Source organism: Vanellus vanellus (genome assembly GCF_965231255.1).
Source record: "Vanellus vanellus genome assembly, chromosome: 8".
Taxonomy (NCBI): domain Eukaryota; kingdom Metazoa; phylum Chordata; class Aves; order Charadriiformes; family Charadriidae; genus Vanellus; species Vanellus vanellus.
The window spans coordinates 28,269,404-28,290,364 of NC_138913.1; the positions used below are offsets into that span (position 1 = coordinate 28,269,404).

At 47.2% G+C, this 20,961-nt stretch overlaps 2 protein-coding genes across 2 annotated transcripts; both read right to left on the bottom strand.

The window, feature by feature from the left end:
- Nucleotides 1–2,786: 2,786 nt before the first annotated feature.
- TMEM41A (transmembrane protein 41A) lies at nucleotides 2,787–5,037 on the bottom strand. The gene is made up of 4 exons (XM_082487291.1): nucleotides 4,826–5,037; nucleotides 4,362–4,523; nucleotides 3,689–3,827; nucleotides 2,787–3,346 (listed from the first exon to the last, which is right to left on the bottom strand). Exons 1-4 carry the CDS (start codon nucleotides 5,021–5,023, stop codon nucleotides 3,126–3,128), a joined length of 720 nt encoding a protein of 239 aa, XP_082343417.1. The 5' UTR covers nucleotides 5,024–5,037; the 3' UTR covers nucleotides 2,787–3,125.
- A 304-nt stretch (nucleotides 5,038–5,341) lies between these two features.
- LIPH (lipase H) lies at nucleotides 5,342–19,035 on the bottom strand (the record flags this gene model as incomplete). The annotated part of the gene is made up of 10 exons (XM_082486938.1): nucleotides 5,342–5,630; nucleotides 7,301–7,474; nucleotides 9,029–9,140; nucleotides 10,112–10,207; nucleotides 11,133–11,300; nucleotides 12,426–12,515; nucleotides 13,511–13,612; nucleotides 13,723–13,831; nucleotides 14,548–14,915; nucleotides 18,984–19,035. The coding sequence occupies 10 exons, from the start codon at nucleotides 19,033–19,035 to the stop codon at nucleotides 5,546–5,548; spliced, it is 1,356 nt and encodes a 451-aa protein (XP_082343064.1). The 3' UTR covers nucleotides 5,342–5,545.
- Nucleotides 19,036–20,961: the final 1,926 nt, after the last annotated feature.

Sequence of the window (20,961 nt, forward strand, 5' to 3'; positions counted from 1 at the left end):
GGACAAGCGGAGAGGAGGGCAGTTGCTGTGGGCAGTAGGTATGAGATCAGGGGTGGCCAGCAGTGGATCCACATGGTGGATCACCCGTGCAGGACCAAACAGGCTGCTGGAGAGGGAGCGACCGGCTCACCCCTGCCTGCAGCCCCAATGCTCAGCTCTGGGTGGAGGCAGCATGCTGTGGGGAGTGAAGCTCTTTCCTGGCTTTTTTTTCTTGTTTCTTCTCTCTTCCCATCCCTCATTTCTTCTCCCGAATGTTCTCTGTCTCTCGGCCAGTGGCAGGAAGAGGTGGCAGGGCCAGAGATGGCTTTGCTGGTGTGGTGTGAGAGGGGTTTTGGTGTGGAAGAGGTGGGACAGATGGCTACTCAGGAGGCTGGAGGCTGGGATGCAGGAATTTAGCAGTGGAGAACTGTGTGCACATAACACACGCACGCAAAGAGGAAGACTAAACTAAAGAGAGGTTGAGAACTACCCTCAAGTGTCCCCCCCAGCAGCAGATGCCAGGCCTTGCGCCTCTGGAGACGCTCTGCCTTAGAGCTCCTCCACCATGTGATGAAGCTCCTCTGGGCTTGCAGAGAGGCGTAGAAGTTTTGACGTGTGGGATTTTGAGACCCTTCTGGGCCAGCTGTCCTGGGTGTTTGCTGATTCCTCCCTGTCCTTGCCTGGGGATGCACTGGCCCATTCTGCAGCCTGGAAAAGCGGAGCTGAACCCTTCAGGTTATAGAATTGCCTAGGTTGGAAGGGATCTTTAAGATCATTGAGTCCAACCGTAATGCAACGTAGGTTGCCTGCTGCCACACTTAGTTCTAGTTTCTATACACTGTTATGGTCCAGCATCGCTTCTCCTAACTGCTACCTACTACGCAGTGTACCTCTGGGACCGCCACTAGGGCTGCCCCCGCCTTGCCTAAACGCGTCACCCTGTACCTATGGAGATGTAGTCCCAGCCTCCCCCTGCCCACACAGCTCCTGCCCTTGCCTGCCTATGGGCATGGGTGGCTCAGCAGCCCCCTGCCTTCCTGGCACGGTTGCTGTCAGTTCTGCAGGAGGCAATACAGGTGTTTTCCATAGGGAAGCCTCCCCAGAACTGCACAGGGAGGTGATCTCCACGTTGCTGTATGGGCACCTCTGCTGCGGTTCCTTGCACTTTGTCTCCTCGCAGGGTATGGGACTGGGAGGCATAAATTGGCCCGCTTCCTCCCTGCAGTAACACCGCGTTTGCAGGACACAAGTAAACCGTGGGTTCCCTTTTCAGCATCCCCACTACCCCGATACAGTTCTCATGGCTGCTGACAGCTCCTGAACGCTAGCCTAGATTTTCTCCCAGAGCTGAATGTTGCCTTCCCCACTGTCGTGTTAAGTAACCATTTCATCTTGGCCCTGTCCAGTAGTGTTCATCTCTCTCCTCCCTGCTCTGCGGATTCCTGATACAAACTTGATTTTTTTTTTTTTTTTGTATTGAACAGTGTACAGTGATGGAAACAAGAATGACTATCAAAGCAAACAATGCATGGAATAAAAAGCCAGTGTACTTCAATGCTTCTCAGGCTGGTCTGGTGATCTGGGAATGGTTTCTTGTGTACTCTGGGATAACATCATGAAGCCTTTTAATAACTAACACAATGTTAGCGAGCAGCTTGTTCTTCCCTGTGTCTGAACACAGCTAAACTGCAACTCCTGGGAGCTCCAAGTAGCAGGGCAGAGGCTTGGTCAGACACACATAGCCCACTAAGCACCCAACTGTCTCTGCTCTTGTCAAATGGGCGATTTTTGCACTGTGAGCTGGGGCATAGCTCCAACCATGACTTCTTGTCCTGGGAACCTTGCTGTGCCACTCAGTTCCATCCCTGCTGGCAGGGAAGGTGCTAAAAAGGATGAAGCATTCACTGTGTCAGCTTCCCGAGTGCTCTGGGCTCTCCCATCTGCCCCCTTCCATGCCAGAAAGTTTACTTTCTCCATGAGTTATCCCTCCACTTGAGGGTAGTAGAGCAAGGAGGTGCAAGTACCAAAAACCCAGGAGCACGGTGTCATCCCTGGGGGCTACTGTTCTCCAGCAACTGGGACAGAGCCTACCAGCTTATTTGGAAACCTTTTAGTTACACATGAGCAAACGTGTAGGTTTAATGGTGCTTCTCAAGGACAAGCCAGACATGTCTGTTCCTTCCCCCCCCCCCCCCCCTTTAGTCTTTGTGGGGAGTAGCAGCAATCTCGCATGTTGTGACATATGAATGACACAAACAGGCAGCTCATAGCTGGCCCCAAATCCTGAACGATTTTGCTGCAGGATGAGCTTAACATCTGAATGACAGAGGAAGAGTATTGTACGTCTGTGCAAGCTCTCCTACAGAAGGGGCAGGGACCCTAAAACATCATTACTTTTTTCTCAACTTGGTACTTATACTACTGTACCTAACAGCACAGAAGTGCATGGTTTGTCATTTTAGGCCAAAAATTCTAAACAAATATGGGTTTGGAGAGGGCAGGAGGGCCTGCTTAGAGCTGGGAAACACTGTTCCTAGAGTGGTGGTGAACAAGAGCTGCTGTTGCTGCAGACTCTCAGTGCCAAGGATGAGGCTGGGCAGAAAACCAGCCTGCCTTCCTCTCTGAGCGGGCAGCAGCTCTTAGACCAGCAAGGACTAGCTGGGCTCACAGAGCTGGACTGGGGTGGGAAATGCAGGAGCCTAAAGGAAGCCTGTGATTTTCACAGGCAGGGAGAGAGTGCGCTGCTCGGCCCCTGTGTTCAAGAGCTGAGAGGGACTAAGGGGCTCTGATTTGCCTTCCTCATGGGATGCTAATACTCCAGATATTTTATTTCCATTGCTAATACATTCACAGTGGGCTGGGAACACCCTCAGGCACACTGGAGACAGGCTGATTTAAAGGAAACAGGTACATTAACTTCAAGTGTTCACAAAGCCCCTGTATAGCGCTCTCCGTGCAGATACACGCACAGTTATACATTCATTAAAAATAAAAACCTTACACCTCCTCTTAGATGAGAGGAATGATTAAAAACTGCAATTGTCCTTGGTCCACGGTGGCACAGTGCATGCAGAATATAACCCACAGGAACAGAGGCCTGCAGCTTTTGTGAGGCAGCCCCCCCGACATCTGGGGCACCTGCGCCATCATGAGCTCTTTTTGCCATTGAGTAACTGAGCATGCTTGTCTTCGTCCAGTTTCAAGTGCTTCCTGCTATATTTCTTGATGAGGGTCCCTGGTATCAATGCTACCACAGCCATCGCAAGCAGTTTGAGCAGTGTGGCCCAGGAGAAAATGGCATCCAAAGAGGTGATTTGTGAGAGAATGGCTCCTGTCTGCACACAGATGAAATTATATGGTGTAAGACCTGAAAGAATCAGAGCAGAAGAAAAGCCTGTTAGCATCCCCCCCAAGTAAAATTAGCTCAAACATGCCCTTGCCCAAGTCCAGACGCAGGGGTCTGTGTTCATAACAGAAAGAATGGGGTGTGATTCAAAACTTTGCTGCATTGGTGATGCACACATATTTGCAAAATGCTCCAAGACTTCTGAGTATAAGAGTAGGACAAAGGCAAACAGTTAAATGGGGCAGAATCACAGCTATGACCCTGCCACTCTGCCTTCCCCAGCTCAGCATACCACCCCAAAGCTCGGTGCTGAGCAGAAAGGCAATGTCATGCTGCCCCCTCAGACAGTCTCCCAGGCCTTACCGATGAGAACGGAGAAGAAGAACTGGGACACAGGGATGTTTAAAATGGGAGCTGAGAGATTCAGAAACCAGTTTGGTGTCATGGGGAACAGCCTCAGGAACAACAAGAAGAAAAATAAGCAGCTCCTGTTCTCTTCTACCTACCAAGAGAAACGTTCCAAATTATTTCTGCTCTTCAGACAGCACTAACACCTGAAATGTCCATAATACTAAAGTGAATTTAAGTTTCTTTCTAACATGCCGCAATGTAACATCAGTTCAGAACTGATGACAAGTGGCAAGCTTATTTATGTATGGGACACTAATGGTGAGCCAGCCCCTTTCATGCAAGTGGTGAAAATGGGATCTAACCTGAATGAGAGATTGGGAAGTCAACAGCAGAGCACCTCCAGCTGTACAACACAGCACAGGATGGGTGGAGGCAGTTCTGGGGCTTCCCGATTAATCCATTATCTCACTTCTGATTTTTCTTGGGATCGGGGATTTTCCATGCTCCCCCTTTGAAAACAGGCTTTCTCCCAGCAGACCAGTCTGCTCCTAGATTGTGTCAGAGGAGGCCCTTAACCGACCTGATGCATCCCCTGCACGTATTCTTTTTTTTTACTAAGTCAACCCAAAAAGCAGCTTCATCCAGGGGCCATTCTGGGTGTGTGCAGAACCAAGCCGGTTCTTACCTTTCTTTGCAGCAGAGCCACTTTATCAGGGAAGTAGTAGACGACGAACTGCTTTCCGAACGCCCCCGAGAGCAGGTAGCAGAAGGTCGCTCCTACCGACGTCAGGACCGAGCACAGCACCAGCCCGGTCCACGGCCCAAAGAGTGCTCCGGCCAGGACGTTCTGCCAGGGCACAACACCGAGTGAGGGGACACACACACACACACGCACCCCCCCACACCCACAGACACGCGTGCCTCCTCAGCTCGGCTACCTTCAGCCTCGGTCGCTCTGGCTTCGAGGGCGTCGGACAGATCGGCGGAGCCGTGACTCACCCAGCAAGGCACCGACCTTGCACCTTGTCCCAGCAGCCAGCACCGGGGACAAAGGGCCTCTCTGAGGGGTTCCGACCAGCTCCCGCCCCGCATCCCCCCCCACTCCGGCCCTGTCCCCGGCCCCGGCCCGGCCCCGCCGCCCCCCCGTACCAGCAGGCTGGAGCCGGGGATGGCGAAGCTCTGCTTGTAGAGGTAGGCGGCGCAGAAAAGGGCCAGCGCCGCGCCCCGGTGCTGCCTCTCGTAGTCCCGCAGCGCCTCGGCCAGCTCCCGCAGCTCCTCCAGGTCCGACGGGAACCGCAGCGGCCTGAGGGGAGGGAGGGGAAGAACGCGCGGAGAGCACCGGAGCATCCACCCGCCTCACCCCCGCCTCACGACCGCCCCCTCCGTACCCACCTGCGCGCCTGCCCCGCGCTCAGCCGGGCCGACAGCAGCCACAGGGCGGCCGTGGCGGCCGCGAAGGCGAGCAGCAGCCCCGCCAGCCGCCGCCACATCCCGCGATGGGCTCCGCCGCCGCCGGGTCCCGCCGCCGCCGGACTGCGCATGTGCGGAGCGGTGCTGAGGGCGGGGCGCGGCCCTCAGGGCGGTGCGCGCGGCCCCTGAGAGTAGGGCGGCGCGCGAGGCCGCTCCCCTCAGCGCACAGGCGGCCCCCCAAAAACCACACAGCGCCATCGTTTTTATCTTTTTTTTTTTTTTTCTTTCTTTCTTTCTTTCTTTGTCACTTCTGCAGCCCCGTTTATAAATCTCTGCGTTGACAAAAGGGCCCCGCCGCGGCTCGGGCAGAAGGCGGCCGAGGAACTTCCAGGTGAGTCCCCCGTGGAAATGTCCGCCACGCTCAGGCAGAAGGTTCAGAAGTAATAGTGCCTGCGGGCCTTAGCTCCTGCTCCAGCACGGGATGGGCTTGAAGGTTTTTTTGGTGTTCTCCCTCAGGACGAGGTCGTATCTGCACAGCTGTGGTCTGTGTAAAAAAAAAAACAAACCAAAAAACCAAACACAGCCCATGCCAGCCAAAAGTGAAAAATTGGCCCTTCTGGCATCGTCCCCTGGGTAAGTCTCCCAGCCTGTGGGGAAGCTTATGTAAAATAAGTCACATTCTCAAGACAACTGGTTTGAAGTCCACCTAAAAGGAGATGGCCTTCAAGCCTGACCAAGGTCAGAGATACCTTGAGCGTATTTTCATTCTGTTTTACATTATCTTCTGCTTGGCCTCATGGAAGAACAAAACAGCAAGCGAACTGAGGTGTTGGCTACAGAGTTCAGGGTTCCCTCTAAGCCCGTTTGCAGTGGCATGGCCACTGAAGGGGTCGTCCTTCCATCTCCCCTTGCCCACCTGCGAGTTCCTGCCCATTCCCTGGTGTCGGCGTTAGGGAGTGTGCCGCCACTCTGAGCCGAGACCAGGCGTTGAGCTGGCTTAGAGCTAGCCCAGCCGAGAAACAGAGGAAATACCAGGCTTTCACCTGCAGCCACGTGAGCATCAGCCCTGGCACAGGGAAGGAGAGGGAGCAGGACATCCCTCCCTGTTGCACTGACTGATGATTTAATGGTGTTAAAATAGTCATAAAACTGGACTCAAAGCCTGTGGCAGCACCTCCTAGGGGAGAGTGGACAACCTCTGGTGAAATGTTTGGGCATTTGCATCTACTTTTTAAAAGATTAAATGTGGATCTGGGGCTGGAAGTGACTGTGGAGATGTAGGACAGGAGAAGGGGAATGAGTGTCTGTGAGGGGGAGCTGGAGAAGGACTTTGCTTATTAGACATGCACAATCTTTTCCTTATTCTAAGACTCAGGTAAAGGTAGCAGACCTTCATGAACTGCAAAGAAACGTGTTCTGCAGCTCTATCTTTTTTGTTGTTGTTGTTGTTGCTCCACCCTTCTCACTCTGTGATGTGCAATCCTTGTTTTGACCCAAATTTAAAGCATGTGTGGCTCGATGTCCACATGCTGTCCTTGCACACAAGGTCAACCTAAGAGATTCTCTAATCGCTGGGCTCAGGCAGAGATCCCCTCCTCCAAAGGTGCCCTAAAAATCAGGGAAGTTTAAGGGTAGGACCATAGAGCAGACAGAAGTTAACAAGGTGACTAAGGCAGCTGTAGAAGTCTCATCAGCAAATGACCTGGTAGGTGCCTGATGATGTTGGGGGTAGTAGTCAGTGCTTTGGGGCACAGCAGCTCCCAGTTACTGGAATTCCAGGAGTAAATGAATCTCCCAGTTTGACTGGTCATAGAAATTGACTGGGATATAAAATGTGTATTTGGGGCTGGACATCTGTATTTCCCTGTGAGCCGCATTTACTTTCAGCCCAGAGTTCAGGCCTGTGCAGCTTCTCTGTAGCTACTCAAAGGTCATTTTCCTCACCAAAGGTTAGAATGTCAGGCCACGTCAGAGTCAGACCGCTAATTACATGTTTTCAGTAGAGTAAGACAACCTCTGTGTTCTAGTTCAGCTATGGGATTTGTATGCACGCACTAAAGGCAGAATTTATTCCCAAGATATGTGTGCAAGACTTATTAAATGTGAAATAAATATAGTTCTTCTGGATGAAGTCAGCTAGGTCAGTCATCTGGGACATTTATTTACTTCTGTCCAGTTTGCAACAACAGAAATGGTTTGTAAATATCTGCTTACCTTTCTGGATTTGTAAGTGACCGGAACCTCATTTGGAGAATTCTGAGTTTGAATTTTGGGCCAATGACAGATCCTGTGGAAAATGTCAAGGAAATTCTTTCTACATTTTCAAAGTCCTGGTCGAATCCAATTAGCAAAGTGATTTGGTTGTACTGCTGAAAGGCTGCAGCTTCTCTAAAGATAAAGCAGACAACGTGTCAGAGAGTCACCAAGGGAATAGCACCATTTTTAATATATTCAGTGTAATATTAGAAACAGTGCTACAGGAGGAGGATGACTGAACTTACAATTAGTTTCTGATTTACAGGAAATGGATATGGATTCAGGTCTCCATGTGTGAACCTCCTCAGCCACTTTTGTACTCAGTTATTTGGTGTGGGAGTGGGGACACAGAGGTCTGGTGCTGTTTATTCTGGTCCCAAAGCAGAATCCTCACTGTGATTCTGCTTTGAACTTGTGTGGACTAGACCCAAATGATGTTCATACCTGGCTGGCTGTGCAGACCTGAGCACCGAGTCATCCGTGGAGTCTACAGAATAGGTTGGTGTATATAAAAATCTGTAACAATGCTGTATAGCTGAGGTAGCTCTACAAACGGAAGACTGTACCTTGGGGGTATTAAGGCCCCAAACTAAATTGCTGATAGTTCTGTTCTGGCAAATGCAGCAGAAGCATCTGTGAAACAATGAAACCTTGACCACAATTAACAGAGAGTAATCCAGCTTCTCAGGATAGGAAAATAGCAGAGACATGAAGTCTTGCAGGGCTGTGGTTTGATCTCGGTCCTTTTTGACAGAATGGCCAGTCCCGCTTTGAGATGTCTGTGAAAACTGCACCAGTCTTGGGGCAAAAGTAGCAGAGCTGCTTACAAGAACGCTGTGGCCACGCAACACATGCTTTATGTAGCTGGTTGTATGGCTATGGTTTAAGGTTTCCCTTATGAAGGTGAAGTGCGCAGATGTGACTGGAAGTGTATCCTGGTTGCAACATTCAAAATGACTGGCCTTGTTTAGAAGCTGTAGGAGGCCTGACAAATAGGACAAGTTTTAACCTGTCAAAGGTGTTTATGATGTGTGTGTGTAGGTGTGCTGCCTGGTGGGCTGTCAAGCGCTTGGCAGAGCGGGGTGGTCCTGTTGTGCAGCCCCAGGGAGCTATGCAGATTGCTGCTGTGCAAGAAGATATGGCTGGGAGAATACGCAGTTAGAGACGCTTGGGAGAACTAGTTGAGCAGGACTTGTTTGGCTGAAGTGTGTTTAGATCAATCAGGAATTTGCATGTCCACATAAACATCAGTCATTACTTTGCCTCTCCAAGTGGAATGAATTGATTTGGATGTTACATATTCAGTCCGAGGTTCATCCTCGGACAATTCTCATCATTGTCTTGGGCACCTGGAGCTGGCCTGGAACACTCCCAGAAAAGGGAAGACGGGGGGATGCATTTTTCCTCCTGCTTTAGTGCAAGCCTAGGACAGCCGTACCGCTGGCTGAGATTGTCCACTTCAGTCCTTAAGGTGGCAGAGAAGGGCCCAAACCAAAGTGCTGAGCAGTCAACTGGTGTGCACTCGGGGGAGCCTGTGAAAATTGCATAGTGCCAGGAAAGCCCTAAGGCATGTACACTATCAAGTGTCAGCAGAGAAATTAGAGGAGGAAATCTTACCTCCTCCCAGATGCAGTTGTACCAAGTGATTTGCCAACATTTACAGATGGTCAGATCAGTAAGACTTACGGATTAACTTTAGATTCTGCCTTCTTCCCAGTTTTGTCGGCTAGTACAATGCTGAAGGTGCCTCTTCTGGTGTCTGTGTTCCATGTAATGATATCCACAAAGTAGTGATAAACTGAGGGGGGAGAGAGAGAGTTTGTTAGACTCTGCACACTCTGCTTTCCAGCTCGGCTGTATGCCTGTCAGGGAGCTGAGCTGCAAGTTGGGGATGTCTTTCTCCAGTTGCTTATCTGACACAACCCATTCAGTTTATCTCTAAAAACTCTTTCTTTGTCCTTTGCAGAGATTTCTAACAGAAATATTAAGAGATGTCTGGGAAAGCACTACAGCAACAGTTATACAAGTGGCATGCAAGATGGCCTCTCTGTGTGGCTTTCAGCATGCTGCCTTTCACTCCCCGTCTTCCCTGTTCATTTTCGGATTGCCTTTTCTGTCTGCTGTCTGACTCTGATCCCTTTCATTTCTGATCTCAGCATCTATCATTTGTCTTCTCTGTCACAGAGCAGAACCATCTGCTCTTTACTCTGATCTGTAACTCACTGAATTCACTTGCTGACTAGCACTGGACCACAGGCCATAATCCCTGCCTATGGCTTGGTATGGTGGTGGTGATCATGAGGGTGAAACCTTTTTTCACCAGTTCCCCCTTGCCTGGACCCTTTCCCTGTGCCTTTCCCGTTTGTCCAGGGTAGGTTTTTCACCTCTTCAGCTCAGAGCACATCTTTGACTCTCATTGTTCCCACATACCTCTTACTTGCACACAACAGTGGTGTGTTGTTTTGAAACACAATGTGGGAACTACCCTTTCATGTTTCGTTTGCGTGTTCTCAACACATTTCCTAGCACTGTGAGCAAGATGAGCCTGTTCTCGCACATCTCTAGCAAGCAGTTGACTTTCACAGCACCAGGCAGTTTTGCAGCTAAGGAATGTAAGACTGCAGATGGACACAATTCTATCCAGCAGCCACTGGCTTTGTTTCTAAAATGCTGGCTACAATGCCAATAGCAGCTAACCATCTCTGCTTGGCTGTTGCTGAAAGAGGCAATACACAAAGAAAAATCATCTTGGAAATCGTAGTCACTTACTGCAAAATGGCTCTTTGTCCGCTGTATCAAAAAACATACTTGTCACTGGATGGCTCTGTTGCGTTAAATAGCTTTTCCACTTATGGGCATAGTAACCTATAGGTGACAGTTTGAAAACGAAACAGAGAGTTACTGCACAGGTATATAAGCAACTAAGTTGCTGAAAGTAACAAACCAAGTATTTAAGAAATAGTATATTGCTTGCCAGCTGCAAGGTAGTACTGTGACACGTCCTTCCATACTCTGTAGACTTACACCAGGGTTTAGTTTTACATGTGTAACTGAAGCCAACTGAGTGTCTAAATATGACTGGTTACTGTTCAGCGCTTATTTTAAGATTGATCTTTTTCCACATCTGATATCCATGGTCAAGAAGGATTTAATTTTGCAGCGCAGCATGGAAATCATCCCCTTAGCTTTGCAAGTTCTGGAAGTGTTGGGTTTTTTAGCAGCAATGTTTCAGAAATGGCAGCTTGAAGCTGGGCTGTCACATCCAGGCTGGGACACCTCTGTGGGTCAGTTACAAAAAAACAGAATAGCCTTTGTTCACCCCTCTGCCATTCCTTTTAGAGACAAGAGGGGTTTGCGGTGCTGAAAATTTCTTAGAAAAGATTCTGGTTTAGCAAGAACGTGACCCTATCCCTCAAACTCTGAAACTAACAGACTTTAATTCATTCTTTCTGTGACTGTAGTGTAAAGATCCCAAGTCTTGTTTTGGCTTTTCTAGTTCTGGATCCTTTACATGTGTATTTCCGTTCTAGATCATAATGTGATGTGACCGTACAAAGAGCAGGGAAATTTCTCAGCCCTCTTTTGCCTGCAGCAGAGGCTTGTACCTCATCAGAAGCCAAGAAGAGACTATCTCAAAAACCTCAGTGGAAATAACTGGCATGCTTTTGCAAAGCACCGTGTTGTGTTAGTCCTTTAGCAAAACATTTATCACACACCAAGTTAGAGGAATGGTGGGCAGCCCTGTCAGACATATGTATTCAGTATGTATTTACATTCCCTGGATCCTTACCTACGATGGGGCATGGCATAGGCCAAAAAGTTTCACAGCTTGTACATTTGCCATTCCTGTAATTCCTGTAGGAGTCACACGGGTATGCAGTGATATTGCAGCTCTGTTTCAGGGATGACAGGAACAGGAAAACAGACCTCTGGTGGTCACATTTAAAATACTGCAATCCTTAATCATACACAGGGAAGAAATATTTTGTTAGCAATGCTCATTCTCAGGAAAAAAGCATTAATTCACTAGCAAATAAGGACACACCAGCGGACAGTCACTGACCAGTCTGAACACTACGGATTGCACTGGGTGGCACGGGGCTGTGGCTGAACAGAGGAGGGAGAGGCTAGTGCCCGCTTACTGTGTGCGCTCAGCTCTGCCTGTCTACTTTACTTTTCTTCTTGTCTTTTTTGGTTTTAAAAACATATTTGTTTGTTTTGCTAAAACATATTTGTTTGTTTTGCTCCTGCAGTTCCAGAGGATCCAGCTATAGATCCTACTCAGTCTCAGGTGTTCTCCTCTTCTCTCTGAGTTCAGGTCCGACAGCTGGATATTTTTTGCACATGGCCTTCCATTTTGGTGTAAAAAACTCTTTAGAAGGACATAACTAATAAAATGAGTTGTTGCATGAGCAGCAAAATGAGTGAAGCCTTGTTTCCTATGGATTTTTGTTTCAGACTGGTTTCCTATATAGATTCTCTTGGGCCTGATGTGGGTTGAGTTCACATTACTGCCTTTCTTTTTCTTCTTCACCCAGCTTTCACAAAACCAATTCTGCTGCGGGACTGGAAAGGAAAAAAGTTTTCTTGCATTCAAGACCAGGGCTCTATTTGCCAGACTGGCAAGAAAGGTGCATTGGATTCGGTATAACAGCCTACCCCACATTCTCATCTTGAACCTGTTTTCTGAACAGGTTCTTGCCATTGCTAGTGCTTGGGGTTTTGAGTGTTCTAAGTGTTCTAAGTAATTAAAAAAAAAAATCCCACGAGTTTTCTAAACGTAGCACAAAATGAAGGGGCAAATCTACCTGATAACTTTTGGCATGGAAAATCAATCCTATTTGCATTTGTGACAGAGAGCAGAAGGATCACATCTGACTCATGTCTGCCTGGTACACATCAGCTAAGCTCTTGTTACGTCAGTGTGCCACATCAGTGCTGGGAAGAGACTGCTGTCATGGCTTTCCCAGAATATGTTTTTCATGTATGTTCTAAGCGGTGATGATGTTTCTCTGGCCTTCTCCTCTTTTCTGTTTGGAATAATTTTGTCAGTGTTTGTGTAATTCAAGGCAGAATTAATTACCAGAAAATATTGTCAGTGGACAGCCAGGCTGGTCGGTCCCGCCGTTGGGGTAGAAGTCTATGTGGCCTAGTGCTTCTGTGTAACCTAGTCCTGACAAAAGGAAATATTGGGGGTGAGGGGAGGGAATATTAAATCGTAAAAGGCAGAAGAAGGAAACATAATAACTAAATTGAAAAAGTAATTGTTACTTAGCTCTAGGATGCCTGCCTGTGCAGGAATATTAATGTCATTCATCTCTAGGCAGCAGGCCAACTGGTTGTGACCCAGCTGTGTCATTTTAGCAATGGTATCAAATACCTAAAATAAGTCTGTGTGTGTGACAGTACAAAATTTGGCTTTTTGTGTCGCTGCCTGCGGGAGAGGGAAAGGCGTGTGAAACACTGGGTGTTGCTGTGCTGCTGAAGTCTGAGTTCTTGGTGGGACTGTGAGAAGACAAGAGGCAGCGATGAGGTGGGAAAGCCAAGCACTGGGGGTAGGGTGCCAGTGGGAGCAGAGCGGAGGGTTTGCATCAGTCTGCTGGCCTGGCTGGGGGACGTGAAGCCGTGCTGTGCACTGGCTGGGAAAGGAGAAGGCCAAGGGAGATGTCAGATTTGCCCCAGAGGAAGGTTTAGCCCACGGGAGGTGGTATGAAGACTGGAAGCATCACGCAGGGAGCCACGGGGTTGGGGATAACTGATCTGCTGTGCATTGACTAGCTTTTGAGATGCTGCACCTTGGTGGCAGCCTGACCCCACAGTGTGACGTTACTGTGGAACTGCTCCGGCAGGACTGTGTGCTGCGGTAGCAACAGGGCACTCCTGCATCAGTGCCTACATCCTTGTACTTCATGGGCCACCAGGCTATTATTGCTATAAAACAGCAGCGTGTTTTGAAATGCAAATAAAATAGCAGCTCCCAAGTGAGCGCTGAGCACAGTGGGGGCAACACAGCACCATGGAATCCTTCACAGCACCAGTGAAGGAGACTGCTGTTCTCCTGGGCCAAAGGACCAAGGATCCCCCAGCACTGCTGCCTACCAGAGCCCCCACTCTTCCATCAGTCTCTAGGTTTCTTCATAATGGTAAAAGAGGAGAAATGGCACCTACCATCGGTGTCCGAATGAATGACATCAACAAACTGTGCGTCTGTAGGATCCAGCCTCTCACTAGGTGGCTTTCCTCTGTACAAGGGGCCTGCTGGGTCAAGGCCTGCAACACAGATCCATGTGTTTGGCATCACTTCAGTGCTGTGCAGCTCACTCCACTCATGGTGGACAGCTAGCCTTGAAGCTAAAGGACTGATGGGAGGAAGGGCTTACCTGTGATTCTTCCAAGTGTACCATCAAACATCTGTCCCACAAAGCCAGAGATGTGTGCTCCCAGGCTCACTCCTATCATGTGCAAGGAGTCAAGTGATGCTCCATCAACCTGAGATTTAAAAGTACTCGTGATCACAGATTTTAGGTACAGGAAAGGCATAAAAATACCAGGAGGAGGAACGTAAATGCATCTCCCTACTTTTCCCCTTATGTGTTCCACTCTGTGTAAATATTTGGGAGACCCTTTGGTAGACCCACAGTACAACCAGCACTCATGTTTGAGGCTCGTATCTAAGAGCTGTGATGAGAACAGTTCAGGCAATGGTTGTATTTTCCTGGGGCAGTGACTATAGGTGTGGGTAGGAATAAGTATTCATGGGCCCTGTGAATACAACTCCAGTTGCTCACATGTGGTTCCTGCAAGGCATTAGCAGACACAGTGATCCTCATGCTCTAGCATCATCATTGCCTGTGCCTGTGCAACAGCTTAGAGGAGCTGCAAACTGTAGCTGATCCTCATAAGCTGACTTTTGGACATCCAGCAAGTGGAAATGGAGTTTCTGTGTATGGGAAAACATATCTGTAGAGTTTTGTATGCAGAAATGTAGAGACTTAGAGTGTAAACTGAGTATTGCAATAAAATTCTGTTGTACCAAGTCCAAGGGCAGAATTTGGCACTGCAGTATAGCTGCACTTCCAAAAATGAATGCGTTCCTTTTTAGGAGTTCCTTTTTTCCATACATCCTGCTGTGTTTAAACAGTTCCTTTGTGCCCTTTACATACTGCACGTTAATGACTATATCCTAGTGTGCGCGTTCAACTTACCAACATTTCATCAATAAGTTTCTTCAGAATCTCAGCAACTTTCTTGCAGTTTCTGGAAGCATTACTGTAAATGAGAGTTGTTGCCCCCTGGTTCCAGTCCACAAGGATGACGTTCATGTCTTCTACAGTAAGCAGGAGATCTACCAACTCAGGCATCCAGACTGGGGCAGAGCCTGTGAGTCGGTATCCGTGGATGATGAAGGTAGTTTTCTTGGTCACATCTAGATACTTGGAAGCTGTTGAATCGAGCTCTTCAGCACAGTTTGGGTTCTGTCTGGTGTAGAGCAGCAGCTTCACTTTCAGGTCTGTCCCTATTAAAGCGTTGCCGAAGCTGAGAGCTGTGAATGCAGGGCATGTCTCCCCAGGGTCTGAAAAGAGCACAGTGTGGCAATCCTGAGGTTAGTACCAATGCGTTTGCTTTGACCTTGTCTACCTGCCAGCCCTGCCCAGGCACAGGTACATAACGTTGTGAGCTGTCTGAGCCGGGGCTGCTCCTTTCCTTTCCCATCATGTTCATGACTGGAGTTACCCTGAAACTTAGGTTTTCTTGCCGTGTTAGAACAAAGACAGCAAATGTACCTTTGCGGAGCAGCATTCCCTGAAACAGCACAGTCCTGCTTCCACTAGCAGCTGGGAGGTGGCATGGACTTTCTCCAAAAATCCCACTAGTGTGAGGAAAGTATTAGAGACTGACAACTAGGATGATCGCTGTATTGGTTTGAGAGTACATGCAGATGTTCTGGACAGGTTCTAGGGTAAAGAGATACCCTCATGGTTTGCTAGTAACTCCAGTCTGAAGCTGACAAGCTGCAGAGGTTCTTGCTGTTGTGAGGGTCAGCTCAGTGCTTCATTTGTATTTGCAGATGCAGCCTGCTATTTCAGACTGCAAAATGGGACACCCTTTGACTGCATGAGATACATTACTGATATGGCTTTATACACAGCTGAAGAGTAACTGAATTTTATGTAAGTGCTGCTTTATGGGGCAGTCTCTGCCATTTGAAAGCCTGTCTTTGTTCCTTGCTTTTCCAGCAGAACACCAGCTGAGCCTTCAGAATCCAATACAATCTCCAACAGGCCACTGGCAGGGAATGGAATAACTGTCTCCAGACACTGCTTATGAAGGCCCTCCCGGGTTTTGTAGCCTCTTGCTGGCTCACAATCTTTTTTCCTCAAATCCCCTTAATCTTATTGAAGAACCTTGTGGGAGAGAGTGTCTCTCTCACACATACGCCCTGGGCTGCAATAATTGTTCAGGCTGCAGTTGCTAGAGAAATCTTCCTGATCTTTGCTGCTTAAAGGGCTGTGCAGTAGGTAGAATGGTTTAGAAAACCTGCAGCTACTGTAAGCTAATTGTGCTTTAGCACATCTCCAATACTCTGCATTTTAATTTCTAAATGATGAAACTCTCACAGTTTCTGTGAGCAACTTTCCCTTTTCTCCTCCTATGGAAATCAGGAGCATGAGAGTGAAATAAATGCTGTGTGCCCAGCACATAAAATGATCTGCTCAGTTGCCACAGCTCTGCTAATTACTTTGTAGAAGCCCCAGGAGCTCCAGAAATAAAAGTTAATAGGCTAAAAGGATGTTGCAGTTAAGTCCGACTGGATATTTTAAATTGCTACCATAAATTCAGAAATAAATTTTAACATTTGAAATCCAGGGAGTCCTTCCTGTATAAAGCCTATGATAAAATATGAATAGCATGACAGGAGTGGTGGAAAATGAGCCCTCAGGCAGGCCCAATGAACATCAGTTGAAAGCAGTGGCCTTTGAATAGAGGGTGTTCTGCCCCGTAATGCTTCAGTCAGGGCTCCCAGGGGCAGTGTGACTCTGGGCCCTGCTTGCAAGAGTAAAGGTCACCTGGGTGGCTGTCTCCTGACCAGCTTGCTCTCACCTCCTTCTTACAGTGCCAAGATGTTCCAGAGAAACAGCAGCGAGAGTTCTCCTATGACACTGCTCATGTGGAGATCTCAAGGTAACAAGCGGAGAAAAGTTAGCATTTTTTTGCTGGTATACACCAGCGTACACAGTGATACTCAATGACTGTCCTCTAGGTGCTACTGCAACATAAAAAAATACAACTATATTTAATTTTTACTAATAACTCGAAATTTTTTTAGTTATTGTAAAGTATTATTATATAGTATTGTTAATCATCTTTACCGCCACTGAAGCTGTAATAACTCAGGCAGAAATGCCAGGCAAGAATTACTTCTATATGGTGCAAGTCTGCACTGATTGCTTAATTTGTTTCTGTATCTTCTGCATTGTGCTGAGACTTGCCCAGAGGAGCACTATGTTTGTCACCAGAACAGCCCAAACCTTTCAGTAAAGGAGAGCTTTTAAAAGAGCTGATCACCATTTGCTAGTACCTAACAGAGGAACTGTTTAAAAAGCGTTGTTATAGCTGCACCAAGTCTGTTAGATTTGTTCTATTTTGATTAACAAAATCAAATCAGTGCTAATAGCAGGGGGAAAACCTGCCAGCTTCTCTTCTGGCAGGCTGGTGCATATCCCAGACTCATCCACCATGTGTTACAAAAGCTGACACATGAGGACAGCCAGTTATCCTGGCTTTGCTCTTCATTCTGGTAAGCACAGTGAATCCTACCCCAATGGCTGGAAGTGTCTTTGAAACTCCAACAAGATTTCTCTGATGGGGCAAGAGGCTTATTGAGATTAACTCTGCAAGCAAATAAGCGAGGTGGAAACTCACAGCCTAGCACTGTACTTAACCTGTGTCCAACAGACCACTTCCCTCCAGGAAAGGTGAATAAATGTGGCAATTAACCCAGTGTCCCATTAACTTGCTCCCACCCCTGTCTTGGCCATTAGCTTGCTGAACAGTCTGGGGCCGTTCACTTTTCTCCCTCTGCTCAGTTTCCTGATGTGTAAAATAGGACAGCAAACAGCAGTTTCCCAGGCAAGGTTCTCTGACATCTTGGCACCTGTAGCAGGGGACATACCAATCTGTTTCCTACATGGGTGCTGGACATCTTTTGTCTTGAGCTTGAGATCAGCCTCTGAGGTGCTATTGCAGCAGGAGCAGCATTTTCAGAATAACTTGGTTCCAAAGTTACATATATATATGTGTGTGTGTATATATATTCATTCTGAAGTTATATACTCCCAGGTGGGAGTGTTGCGGTCATGAGAATGATCCCAGGCAGACTCCATGGTATTTACTGTAATCAGTGCTACTTAAGGCCTGCATTCCCCTGGTCTCTCTCATTCCTTTCTTGGAGACAGTGTTTGGAGGCTTTTTCTTCCTGGATATTCATCCTATAGACAGGCAGGGTTTGCAGTAGTTGCATTTTGGGGCTGTGATCTTGAGGCTGTCATGCTGAACTTTTTAACTCTGCCAGTCTGTTCTCTTGCAAAGTGTAGTTCCAACAGATTTTCACTTCAGTGGGTCAGTGGTCAGTTGGTCAGATTTGTAGTTGTCCTAGCTGTGGCCGTTGGGAGACTCTTGCCACGCAGAGCCCATAAAAGGGGCTGCTCACCCAGTCAACACCTTGTGTGGACCTCAGATAAGCATGTTGCTGTTTCTGTGTGTCTGCAGTTTCACCGACACTCAAAACACTGTCACATTGCCTGGGCGTTTTAGGGTGTTTCAACAGACTGGTCTTATGCGTTAAGAATGAGTCTTCAGCTTTAAGCACACTTCACTACCATACAGCAAATCTCAGTAGTATTAGTGAATGTTTCCATCACTTTTCCACAGAGAGAGTGTGCCCTCTACCTCTTTAACTGGTCTTCAGTATCTCACTGGGCTTCCTTGGTGCCCTTTCACACAATTCTCTTTTTCCACTTCTTATGACTACATTTCCTACAGCATATTTAACAAATTAATCAAAATGCGACCCCAAGATTACTCCAGAGAACCTTATGAAATACAAGTTAGTATTTATACTACTACTGTGGTTTTTTTAATCCTGTTTGTTTTCCCTACAAGGCAGAGAGCTATAACTTGACTTGCTCCCATGTGTATGCTAACACAAGGCAGTACATTTGTTTATTGTTACACAGGTTGATTCTTCATAGGGCTGTGAGGCTATCAAATGAAGCTTATTGCTCATAAATGGTAATTCATCGTTCGCGTCTGTCATATAAGACACTGCTGAAAAGAAATCATTCTTCTCTGAAGATTTCGAATGACATTTTCAGTGTCGATGGATAGTACTTATATAAGAGAAATGTTTGCAAAGTGAAGAAAAGATAATAAAAATGACTTCTGGTTTTGCATTTGGAACTCTTAGAGCTGACTATATTCATGTAACCAGTGTAATTTGCTTTGCCAAAATAAATAATGCTAGTGAAAAACCCTACGCAGTAACTATAAGGCAGAGGGTAGATATATTCACGTTTCTGCAAAGCACAGAAAGTGTGTTACATTTGACAAAAACATTCAAAACAAATGGTTGATTTCTTACCTGTTTTCACCCCATACAAAAGGTAGACGAACACGACACACAGCCGCAGCATATGGACTTCCACATGGAACTTCTACAGGTAAAAGATTTTAAGGTTCCCACAATTTCTTTGGCATGTGTTTGCTGTCTCTGACAAGAGTTTGCTCTCTTTTTCTGCCAGTAACAGTAGGTGTGGTGAAAGGAGGAAGTTAGCTAAGAAATGAAGACCAGTCTTCAGTTATACAACTAAAGCTTCTTCTTAAAAAGGTGGGGCACCTTCTATTCTACTAGGTTTCCTTATTTTAAATATAGCTTGCCCTGGGGAATGACTAATCAAAGACACAAATGGTTTGGTATCACGCTGTAAGCAGCAATTTGACTACACGTGTTGAAACTAATGAATTTTTTGCACGTCTGTTTGTCTTTTACAAAGAATGTCAAAAGGCAGCAAAGAACGTAGGTGTCACTGCAAGTCTGATAAGCATCTGGGCAGGGCCAGCACTTGGTTTCACAGGGCCTTACCTATTGGTAGCGTTCATGACAATCCCTACTCTCCCATGTCCCTTCAGCGCTCCTGAGAACTGTGGTCCAGCATCCCTTCTAACCTGATGACCCTTGTCATCTCAGGCAGGAAGTGGATGCACAAATGCTATGTTGTTGCAAAGGGAACGTAACAGTTCCAGTCAATCTGGGTCTCCATCAGGCTGCCAAGCAACTGCTGTTTTAGATGAGACTCATACATCTGGCATCCCCTCCACATTTTATTGCAGCCCTGCTGGAAACTCATGAATCCAGCTGTAATTCAAGTAAAAAGGCTTTTTTTTTTTTTTCCCTGCTAGACAGGAGGAAGAAGATGGCAGATGCAAAGACAACTGTGAGGGGCTGGAAAGGAAGTCTGAAATTGGAGCTGGAAGATCTAGTGGCAAAATTGGAAAGATGAGGGTGATGGGAAGGTTGTAAAGGGATGAGAGAGGGGAGGGGAAAAGACAACAGGGATGGCTGCTGGATAGAAGCTGTGTCATAGCTTTGCCTAATGTTTTCTTAGCAAATTCCCTAACATAGGTCAGGGAAAGGGAACATGGGGAGGATCAGAAACACCTCATTAAGTACAGGCTCTGTTTTTTCCCCTAGGTGATGATCCAGTGAGGAGCTGAACTATTACAGCTCCCAGCTGCATAGCTGTTTCTCTGGTCCATACTGTACATATTAAGCTTTTCGACTGTGCTACTTCTTGGGTTAATCCTTAACTCTTGCCTGCTGGCTGTGTGCAGCTCCTTCTTGTTCAGACAAGTGCGTGCTGCTTGTCTGGTGTGGGCAGGGCTTACACCTCAGACAGAGGAGTGCACCCAGCAACACACCTGTTTTTTTTTTCGCAAGCACCTTGAGCTCTCCATCCTCATGCAGCTCAGCAATCACAGTCTCACAGGACATGTGCCGCGCTGTGATTCCATTCAGTAATCACACAGGCAAAAGTTGGGGTTTGTTATTTTGAAGAGGATAAGCATTGAGAAAAAACACCAAAAATCTTCTGTGGAGCCTGGAAGCCGCAAGCTCCAGGAAAGTGCTTTTTCTGATGCACTGGGAAAAGAAAATAATTTGAAACATTGTTTTCCTTCCAGTTCCTTTCTCACCTCTACCAGTAATCCTAAACTCTGTCAAAATATTTTCTCCTTAGCAAGTTCTGCCAATGGTGCAAAGGAATCGGTCCAACAGTGAAACATGCAAGATGAACAGAAGGCTTTTACCTATTGCAAAAGACATTTGAGAATCAGAGATAAAATGAGATAAAGAAATCCAAAGGGCCTTGCCTTTCTTCTCAGCATAAAAAGAAGTAACAGTTTATTGCCTGAAGCTAAGCACTGCTTGTTTCTTTTCCCCATCACTTTCCTCAGATTTCCATTTCCCATCTGAGACAGCTCATCCAAGCAGCTATCAGTTCAACAGGTGGTACACGGGGACTGTCAGGCTCATCCTTGTAACTTTCAATCACCCGTGGAAA